This window comes from Arachis duranensis, chromosome 10 (genome assembly GCF_000817695.3).
Source record: "Arachis duranensis cultivar V14167 chromosome 10, aradu.V14167.gnm2.J7QH, whole genome shotgun sequence".
Lineage (NCBI taxonomy): Eukaryota > Viridiplantae > Streptophyta > Magnoliopsida > Fabales > Fabaceae > Arachis > Arachis duranensis.
In genome coordinates, this window is record NC_029781.3 from 29,158,268 (window position 1) to 29,169,576 (window position 11,309).

Sequence of the window (11,309 nt, forward strand, 5' to 3'; positions counted from 1 at the left end):
TATTATTTATATTTTTAATCTAAATGTCATTATATATACTCGTTTTACTTGAAATTATAAATATACATTTAATACATAAAATAGTGTTTGAAGTGTTGGATACATTCTTTAACAATCTCCATAGCCGGAAACCCAAATTTTATGGATGGTTGACATTTTTAATCTAATCTATTTAAATCCATATATAGTATAGTAACTGGAGGATTTGGTGATATTCTATAATCCATGAAAGCATTCTTGATTTACCAATTCAAAGCAGTGTGCAACAAGAAAACTTATATTAGTACTCAACACTTTGCTATGCACACAGGCCAATACATCAGAAGAAGAAAAACAAAAATTAAAAAACAAAAGACGAGCTCATCCACACAAAAAAAATAAAAAAATAAAAAATTTAGAAATAAGGAAAAAAAATCAAGGAAAGAGAACTGAATACGGGGAATCAGAATATGTTACAGTAACTTTCTCAAATAAAATAAGCCTTTGTTTCTTGAGCTAGCTTTGTATTCCCCATATAAAGTTGGGGGAAAAAAAAACAAAAACAAAAACAATCAACCTATTGCTCTCGAGAATTAGATCAAAACTGGAAAATTTGGAAAGGTCTATCAGGCAGGCTAAGAAAATATGTTTACCTACTAGAATAAAATTCTTCTCTCCCAATCAACAATCATTTCAGTTTTTATTCTACACTGTTACATGGCAAGAAGAAAATTACTTCCATCTTAACTAGATGATTCAAAATTGTGATACTCAAATGAAATAGCAAGACCCCATGACAATATCAGTCCTTGAATCTGATGCTTCGACTAACGAAAGGATTAATTCCAGTAGCTTCACCACCATAAGGACCCGTAGGCTTTCTAATACTCTGAACTTGTCCCTGCCGCTTCTTGAGAGCTTTTTGGTGTTTGAGCTGAACATTGAGACAACAAAAGAAAGAAAATTAGGAAACATAAAGTGATGAAAGATAGCAGTTTAACATTAACATCCGAAGTTAATCCAAAGAATAACTGCTTCTTTGTTAGGTACCTTGTAATTCTTTCTTGGATTCTTCTTTGCCTTGTTGCGGATTCGAGTCAACCCCCTGTTCTTTGCCATCTATAAAATATTGTCAACAATGAAGTAAGAATTTACAAGTTTGTAAGGAATAATGAATTATATTAGAAAAAAGTAATAGATTGAGCAAGAACCTGAGATGTTATTTGGCGTTTTCCTTCTATAGTCTCTGGCATGGATGTGACAACCCCTGACTTCCTGCAAAAGCAAGCCAAATAGCCAATCTTTATTTCCCGTGTTAAAATGAGTGAATAGTACATTTTCGATAACTTTCTTTTTATGGTCCACAAAAATTCGGGTTATTCGGATTTTCGGATAAAAGAATTTTCTAGCAATGTCATAGAGCAATACATCCCGAAAAAAATTTGAAAATACATAACGGGTGCCAAAACTTCACCTCGAGTAAATCTGAGCTTTTGCAGCAAGTTTTGCATTTCGCTGTTGTTCCACTTGTTTGTAAAATTCATTTTCCGAGTCACCACTATCAAAATCATCCTCTTCGTTTGCATCATCATCAGATCCATGATGGCCAACTTCATCATCATAGTCATCACCATTGTCATCCTCATTCTGAACACCAGCACCAGCCATAACCCGGAGCTCGTGTTTCCTTCGTCTTTCTCCAATATCATCTCTTTTGGGTAAATCATCATCACCAGAAATGACCTTCATCCAGACAGGGGACTAATGAGATATTTCATGTTCAAGTGATATGAAAAAAGAAAACCATTATAGTCTATAATGAAGGAATTTCTTCTATGACAACACAAATGATAAGGACTAGACAGCATACACAATTAATTAATAACGACACTATGAAAGTAGCAGCTAACACCCGGCAGGTTATTATGAATTTCACAAGAATACATGTTACAAAAATCTATACGTCAGTACCTTTAGTTTCTTCAAATTAGCATTAAGATACTGTGCAACTTTATTGGAACCATTAACCAAGCCAGCTGCCCCCTTAACATCCGCAGTATCGTCAACAAAATCATCATATGTTTCGAGCCGTCTGCAAGAAGTTAGGTTTCTAATAAGTTCATAGAAGTTGGAAGCAAGTAATGCTTAAAATATAAGAGCATAGCTATACCCATTAACCGGTCTTGAGCGTTTTAGGGCCCCACTAGACTTTGGAGCAATGGAGCTGTACAAACCCTTTTGCTTCAATTTTTCCTCAAGGGAAGCTCTAACTTTTAACATTTCCAAACTTTGCACACCAATGGAAGCTTTCTGCCATATTCCCAGATACTTAAGTCAAATTAACTGTCTTTTACAACAACATAAATAAACCAAATAAAAGTACAGCACTGTATAGGCAATTAGGTAGGACTTAGGAGGTATATTATATCAATAATCAATAATTTCAAAATAAACGAGCACTATTCTTATTGATTGACAAGAACAATTCACCTGATGTTCGTCTTTTCTTGCTTTCTGAACATGATCCTTCGAGGATTGGAATTTTTCTGTCTCGACTGATTTTTGAGACTGCGTCAATACAAAAAACAATATTCTGATGAGTATACTTCTGAAGATCATCATTTGAAAAGTAGAGAAATCTACAAGGAAATATTAAGACATAATACTACCACTTCTTCCTGTGATTTGGCAAAGACAGAAGGCTCCTTGGAAAAAGAATCAATTGTTGTTGGAGCATTCTTTAGTACTGTTTCCGATCCATTATTTCCTTTAAGAATGTCCTCAAGTTCAAATGGAAGTTCTGTGTCAAGTTGTTTTATCTGTTGAATATGACATGTTAGAAAATTGCAAACTCCGAAGAAAACTTTCTTCATCTTCATCTCAAATCTGATATTTGAGTGAAATTAAGCATCAACCATATTATTTACAGATGATTATACAGTTCCCATTGCTATTGAAATCACATAAGAAAGGTCACACATTTATCTAGGATGAACTGGAAAATTTCTTCAATATTTAAGCAAGGTTAGGATTTATGCAATATTATATACTTGAACTATATAACAATAAGCAAAGGCATTCCAATAAATTTAGTTGAACTAACACCAGCAACATAAAAAACAGTAGCTAAGCCTTGCCCCACGAGGTGTGAAAACACTACATGAATTACTCGAAACCAGTGTCGTCACTTAATCCATTAGAAACTTATATGCATGCAAGGTCAGGATGTATGCAATATTATATACATTTACATTGTTCTATATAATTATATGCAAAGGCATTCCAATAAATTTAGTTGAATCAACACCAGCACCATCAACAATAGTAGTGAAGCCTTGTTCCACAAGGTGTGAATACAGTCATACACTATATAAATTAGTTGAAACTACAATGTCTTGTCATTTGATCCACTTAACAACAACAAAGACTTGCCTCCACAAAAAACTAAACTAATCAACTGATGTGATGGTAATAAGTCAAATACTCTTGCATGTTATTCCCAATAAATTTAGTCAAACAAACTAGCCATCTAAAAGAAATTGATTACTTAGAATATCACTGCAACAGGTCAAATACCTTCATATATGCAATGCAACAACCAGGTTACTAAACTAACTAGAAAATCCGGCATAGAAAGTTAACACACTCAAATATTTTGACTCAATCAGGTACAAGTACAAATTCATCCCAGAAATGTTAGTTAGTTTGAAAATAACAAAACCTGATCCAATAAGCTCTTGATCTCATCAAGGCGAGCCATCACAGGATGATCATGGACTGGCTGTCCTTCAGACTTGAGGAGAAGGTAGAAAGTTATAGCTTGGCAATATGACAACAAAAGAAGCTGCTTCAACTCAAAGTAACGCACAACACCTTTCATATCCAATTCCCCTGCTTTAGCCTGCACAAGATATAAAATCAATTCTAATACAACACTTCCTTCATCCTCATTGGAAAAAGAGAATGGTACATAATTTTTATTCTGAATAAAATCATAACATTGTGCAAAAATAGAAAACATCTACAATTTCATCAACAAAAGGGGCCTAATATCTTGGTTAAAGAAGGAAATAAAAATAACTGAAGCTTAAAAGAGATTGATACAGAAAGAAATGAAAAACAAAAACCAAGTTGATCACAACACAGCCTTTTACCGATACTACCAATTAGTGATGGGATATCACTTAACCAACTCTATTTCTTTAGTATCAATATCTCAATGATCAAGAACATTTTTCCTTCTGACATGCTTCTATAAGTCATCTGTCATCCATGCTGATAATGGGCATACCATCAGTAGGTAACATGCATTATACTACATAATATAACAATGGCCCATTTTTTACCAAACAAAAAAGCCAATGAACCCAACAATAATTCAGGGTTATGTGTTGCAGTAACTGAATTTTTCCCTCAAAGTATAGGACATGCTATTTGCATTATTTTGATCACTTGTGCAGAAATCAAACATGGAACCAAAATAAGAACCAGGGCAAGAGGAAAAACCTTGCTTAAGAATGGGTTAACTTTTGCTTCAAGCTGTTCATGTGCCTCATTTAGTTCTGACAACCAACCAACTAAATCTGGAGCGGACCTGCAAAGTTAGTCTCTAATCAAGAAAATGCATAGGAAAAACATGTTCCATATAGAACATCAGCAACACTTTTCCTACCCTTTGCTCCTTCCCTATATATGTCAATTTTAATTAGAGTTTGTAATGAATATTAAAATCAATACAAAATAATTATTGTTACAGAGGTACATTGCAGGAAAAGCTAATGACAAATTTGAAAGAAACCAGAACTACATGATGAATATAAGATTCTGACCTATGAAGTATATTCATTTGCTCCTCCTTTGACAAAGCTTTCAGATCCTCTACAGTGAAAGTTATATCTCTATCTGGTGACCTTACTGCCCCCTTTCCTTTGTCTGATGCATCCTGTACAGATAAAAGAAAGCTATGTTTAGATGCAGCACCTTCTACAGATTGTCTCTCCCTTTCTTTTACACCCCACTACATGTTTCTTCATTAAAATTGCCTTCCCTTAGACAGCAAAGTAACAACATACATAATCGGCAGCATAGTAATGATGTATACAGTCAGCAGCAGAGAACAGCACTCACCTCAAAAGTCATTATCTCATCGTCCTTGCCTTCACTAATATCAGCAAGGCCATAGTCCTCCATTGTATAATATTTTGCTTTATCCTTCTGTTGTTGTAATGCCAATTTTTCCTCTTCTTTTGGGTCCTCATCATCACTCGATTGTAGCTTAAAGAAATTAAAAATAAAAATTATTCAACAGAAACAAATGTAGGAAAAAATAAAATACACCAACAATCCACAAGGGGAACAACTATCTGTAAATGGTTTAAAAATTACATGTAGCAAAAATTTGTTTTTTTCTCTATATAAAGAAAAATATTGTTCAAATGGAGAGAAGAGTAGTACAAAAAGATGGGAAGATAAGAAAAAGAAAAAAGCTATCTAAAAAGAAATATTGTTCAAGTGGAAGTCTTCTAAAAAGATCACGAGAATAAATGTCCAACAACCCTATCCCATAAAAACTTGCTTGTCTAAACATTTATCTATCCATAGCAAAAATCCTTTACATAGGTATAATGTATTGCTCAAATCCTAACCTCAAAGTTACGGTTCTCAGCACCATGAGCAAACCTCTTTCCTCCCCAAGTAAGCTTATTATCTTCATCCTCCTCCTCTTCATCATCATGCATATCATCCTCACCCGTACCAAACTTTGCACGTAAATATTTTCTTTGCCTAATCACTGAGGAAAAAGCACACATCAATAATTAGCAACATTATATCTCAAGTCTTGAATAAATTGCATTTCAAAAACTTGTAAAAGTAACACATTGAAGTTAGCAATCATTTTTCTCTAATTCTCTTTAGCCTAAACTATACCCATATGCTTAATAAACAAATTAAACAAACAGAACACTGTTGGATCTGCTACCATAATTCAAACTGTAATACTTGTTAAAAGCATATTTATTAAAAAAAATAAAAATGAAATAAACATGAAAAAGACATGGGGAACATCAATTATATGTGTGAACAAATGGAAGACTTGAAAACCTGTGAAATTATAATTTCTAGTACGAAAGTAGTTGCAGAACAATAATACTATCTAGTGTCAGTTTACAAACGTAACTTGTTGACCTTCGCATATATGATTTATAAAGGTTGCTACAAAAAGCACTCTTGATGTTGGGTTTCAAAATTCCAGCATCCCCATCCTTACAGAAAAAAATGCAGATAATATAAGTCGAAACTACCAAAGCAGGATGATTGAGATTCAATCTTGAGATCAAGCATTATCTTAAGGTAATTAGAACTACCAAAGCAGGATGATTGAGATTCAATCTTGAGGTCAAGCATTCTCTTAAGGTAACTTTCTTTAGGTAGGAGTCATATATTATCATATACAACATCCATCTCAATCAAATCTAATGAATAACTTTGATGCATATGCAAACACAGAAAACTCATGCTTACTTTTCGACAAATCATCATCAGCATCCTCATCGTCCTCCTCCTCATCGTCGTCAAAGACTTCATCTTCACTATCATCAATACCCTTTTGAGCAAAATTTGAGAAGAAAACAAATGAGAGCCAATTAAAAAAAACTTCGTTTCTAATTCTTATGCAATCAAAATAAGCACACAATGCATGATAACTCATGTTTAATTGAGCCTTCAAATTTTCATATATTAAAAAAAAAGAAAAAAGAAAAAGAGTTTGTAGCACCAAAACCTTATCGAAAACAGGGACTTCATCATCTTCGTCCGACTCTTCAGCATCAGCATTCACGTCAAGTGGGATGATATCTCTCTGCTTGTTGACTGCAACATGAAAAGGGATTATCAAAAAAGTAAATCAGTGAAAAGCAGCCCAAATGCATAATCGCAATTACTACGATAATAAGAACAATAAGCTTAAACTATATTAAGCAAGGAAAAAAAAAACAAAAACACTCAATTTTAAGGGGGGGAAGAAGGAAAAAGAAGCGAGAAAATAGTATTACAGGCATCAATCTCGTCGTCCATGTCATCAGCTGAAAAAGGATGCCGGGAACCCTTCTTATCGTTTTTTATGGCTTTTTTATTCTTAGGGAAACTTTTCCCCCCTCCTTTCTTCCCCATTCTGTGAACTCTGTTTTTAACCAGCAAAACCCTACAAAAACCCCTCAATCGAACACACAGCTACAGAGTTCAGAGCTTTCTCACAACTGATGCTGAAGAACTCGAACGGGGAACAAACAACGGAAACAAGAAGATGGATGAACTGGAAGCTAGATAAGGAGTTCTTGGAAGTAGGAGAATGCAGTGAGTGGCAGCATAAAATGTTAAACGCAATAGCAAATTGAAGGAAGAGAGGAAAAGAGGATGCGATGAGAACTGATGAGGAAGGTCAACCGGAGAGAGCAGCAACAGTTGCGGCCACCGATGAGAAAGTATGATGGATAGATGGCACCGGCTGTGGCGGCGGAACAAGGAGGGGAAGAGTGGGAAGAAGCTGTTACCAGCATACCACGTAAAGGCGACACTTATATCTTTTTTTGGTTTCTAAAGGCGAGACTTATATAACTATTACATTAGTAACAAAAAAATATACGCCTCGAATAGGACTTTTTTAACCATCCATTTATAACTAAAAGTCTTATATCGAGTAGACGGTGAAATTCGTTTATAAAAGATTATTTAGTTTTTAAATTAATTTTTAAAATATTTTTTTATTAAAATTTTTAAATTAGTTATATTAATTTTTTTTGTTATTGAGTAGTTGATGGTGTCAAAATTTATTAATGTGATATTTTAAGTGATACTACACTACATATTTAGTGAGTTAAACCCTAAAATAGTCTTTAAAATCGGTGTCTTGTACTAAAATTTCTAAGATTCTAATTGCACCAATTACGTCTTTTGAGATTGACAAAAATGCACTTCATTAATCTCTAACATATTTTCTATTAACGACGTGATAACATAGTTTGATGACGTAGGCTGTTAGTGACATATGTCACTCCATGATTTGACCACAGGTAATAGTATGATGATGTGTTGACCAATGACACGTGACATGCTGATGTGGATGTTGTGCCAAGTTTCACAATGCTCTTTGGCCATGTGTCTATTTGTGCTACGTGTCGTAACAGTATTCGTCCATGTGTCATCTATTATATCATCATTGTAGATGCACCAAATTAGTTCCTATGCAAAGTGGTTCATTTTAGTTTCTGAAATTGAATGTTGTGCATCAAACTAGTCCTTTCACCTGTTTTTTCTCATTTTTTTAAATTTAAAATTTTCAATATCTTGAAAGCACTAATTTCAATTCTATTTTTTCACATATCGTTTAAATACAATTGCTTTTATAAAATTTTTTAATATTTTAGTTTTAATTATATAATTTTTTTCTATAATAATTTAACATTGGTAAATTTTGTAATATATAAGTATGTTATTATGAAAAAAGAATTATATGATTGATTAGACACATTTTTTTTATAAAAAAAAATGTGTTTTAACAAGAAATCAAGAATTAAAATACGCATTTTTTCTGGTTCTTATGAAATACAAGTTTTCGTTGTGTGCAAATGGGCTAGACTAAAAGCATTTCAAATATCCTTACTCCCATTTTCGACATCTTTAGTCTAGATGAAAGATGTCGGAAATGGTAGTGGGGATGCTTGAAATATCTTCATGTCAACTCCAAGACAGCGGTTAGGAGTACACGCAAGAGAAAAAATATTTTATAAAAGCACTTGTATTTAAATAACATGTGAAAAAATAAAATTGAAATTAATGGATTCAAATATATTGAGAATTTTAAATTTATAGAAAAAAATGAGAAAAAATAGTGAAGGAACTAATTTGGTACACGACATTTAATTTCAAGAATTAAAATGAGTCACTTAACGCAAAGTGAAAGGCTAATTTGGTGCATCTACAATGATGATAGAATAAATGACACGTAAACGAATACTGTTACGACACGTGGCACAAACAGACACGTGGCCAAATAGCACTGTGACATGTTGCACAACTATCCACGTCAGCTTGCCACATGTTACTAGTCAATATATCATCATACCATTACACATGACTAAATCATCAAGTGACACGTGTTACTAATAGCCCACGTTATCAAGCTATGTCATTATGTCGTTAATGAAAAATGTGTCAAGGACTAATATAGTGCATTTTTGTTAATTTCACGGACATAATTGATGTAATTAGAATCTTAGAGACAATTCTAGTGCATGATGCTAATCTTAGGGATCATTTTAAAATTTAACTCCACACTTAGTATACTAACATAATAAATTTATAAAATTAAATAAAATTATTTTCAAAATTGAAAAATTTTTATACCTCAAAATTCTTTTTAATTAAATTTTGATTTAATCTAATATTAATAACCAATTAGAATTGTTAGATATTTAATATATTATATCAATAAATTATGACACTATTATCAATAAAAATACTAAAAAAATTAATGTAATTAACTTAAATAGACGAATTTGATTAACAAATTTTTTTTTTCAGGAACTAAATTAGGGAACGAATGACTTACTCGTCTTATAATGCTAAATTTCATAAAAATGTAGTTACCATTCATCAATTGATTCATAGCTCAGTGTCACTTGTAAACTTGCTCTTTATGATGTTGATGCATTAGTCACAATTATATATTAAAATGTATAATTTTTTTATTTTTGGGTTCAAATGGCCGGTCCAAGTGTCTTGGGCATTTTCTAACCCGGTTGAATAGTTTAACTGGCCAATTTTTTAAGCTTCGAATCTAAACTTCATAACAATAAAATCAGGCCAATAACTCAAACCATTTGAGCCCGGACCAAATCTTCAGGCTGATCCAAATCATGAACACTCTTACCATAGACGAACTTAATTAGCAATCCCTTATTTAGAGTTATCAACCAATTATAAAAAGAGCATGTTTAATTAATTGATTTTAGGATTGCCACATATTCATTCTTCCATTTATCTATTAATATATAACTAGCAAAAGATTTGTACAATGCATGGACAAAAAATTTTCTATTGTTGTGATAAAAATAGAACATGATGCCTCATTTTCTACATGAAGCTCACATTTTTAAGAGAGAATAAAATTAATAAAAGTTAAAAAATAATGATAATTTATGTGTATAAATAGGAGATGCATCTATTTGAATAAACACACACAATAAGAATAAAAACACTCTTTTTTTTCTTCATATATTATAATAATTTTTTCTTTTCTCTATCTATCCGAAGGGCTTAAGTTTATATATATATTAGTAATATAATAATCATCTCGATTATATTAAGATAGCAATTGTGGTGAATATTACTACTAGAGTTCTATATTTATATTTCCTTATTTTATATTTACATCTTCCTTATTTATTTAGTTATTTTACAACACGTTATCTGTAAAACCCGGTTAATTAACGGCTAATTAGCCTATAAATGAGAATTTATTCTAGAAAGCCCAAAATGTGATTTTTGTGGCTAAATATGATAGAGGGGATTGAGACGAGAATTTCGGTACCAATTTTATAAAAATCGGACCAAGATTGGACCGAACGGACCAAACCGGGCCAACCGGACCCAAAGTGGGCCCTTGGCCCAACATAACTAGACCAAAACCCTAGTTTTCAGCACTCTTCCCCTCACAATATTCAAAACACGCTGAAAGTTAGAGAGAATGGGGGAAGAACACTCTCTCAGCCTTCTTTCTCTCACTTGATCTTCAAACCACCATAACTTTTGATCTAGAGCTCCGATTGCCGCTCCGTTTGCGGCCACGTGTTCACCGCAGAGAGCTCTACAAAACCCATACAATTAATCTTGAGGTAAACCACATTTTTCTCGTCGAAATTCCAGCCTTGTTTTCGAGTTTTATGAGCAAAAATATTAAGATTTTGGGCTCTTTGATGTTATAGGACCCAACTCTCTTGAAGGAGAAGATTAATCTTGTCTCCTTGGACCTTGGGTGTGGTAAGATTCTCAATCCTAGTGTAATTTGTTGTTCTATGATGTTTGGGTATTGAGATGATGTGTATGGGTATGATGATTGTGGCTTAGGTTGTGTATATGTGAATATTGGAGCTTGATTGGTGATTTTGAAAAGCTTGAAAAAGGGATTTGGTGGTGAAAAATCTGTTCTTGGAGGTATTGAGGCCTTGAGAGCTTGTGGATAAGTGGTTTAGAAGTGCTCCGGTTGAGCTTGGGAAATCAGCTAAGGTATGGTTTCGGTTTTCCGTATCTAATATGTAATGTGGTAGGAAATA

At 33.0% G+C, this 11,309-nt stretch overlaps 1 protein-coding gene across 1 annotated transcript; it reads right to left on the reverse strand.

Moving 5' to 3' along the window:
• Nucleotides 1-608: 608 nt before the first annotated feature.
• Nucleotides 609-7,567, reverse strand: LOC107469596 (protein THALLO). The gene is made up of 16 exons (XM_016088973.3): nucleotides 7,032-7,567; nucleotides 6,761-6,849; nucleotides 6,502-6,583; nucleotides 5,625-5,770; nucleotides 5,107-5,253; nucleotides 4,809-4,921; nucleotides 4,486-4,573; nucleotides 3,701-3,880; nucleotides 2,649-2,798; nucleotides 2,470-2,547; nucleotides 2,150-2,289; nucleotides 1,951-2,071; nucleotides 1,454-1,722; nucleotides 1,191-1,254; nucleotides 1,030-1,098; nucleotides 609-913 (listed from the first exon to the last, which is right to left on the reverse strand). Exons 1-16 carry the CDS (start codon nucleotides 7,147-7,149, stop codon nucleotides 782-784), a joined length of 1,986 nt encoding a protein of 661 aa, XP_015944459.1. The 5' UTR covers nucleotides 7,150-7,567; the 3' UTR covers nucleotides 609-781.
• Nucleotides 7,568-11,309: the final 3,742 nt, after the last annotated feature.

What these genes read in the sequence shown, in the direction of transcription:
- LOC107469596 (XM_016088973.3), bottom strand. Translation starts at nt 7,149, where the DNA reads ATGGGGAAGAAAGGAGGGGGGAAAAGTTTCCCTAAGAATAAAAAAGCC. An exon ending in CTGAGAACCGTAACTTTGAG is followed by an intron (nt 5,254 to 5,624) that starts GTTAGGATTTGA and finishes AATTTCTTTAAG; the next exon opens with CTACAATCGAGTGATGATGA. An exon ending in CGCTCAAGACCGGTTAATGG is followed by an intron (nt 2,072 to 2,149) that starts GTATAGCTATGC and finishes AACTTCTTGCAG; the next exon opens with ACGGCTCGAAACATATGATG.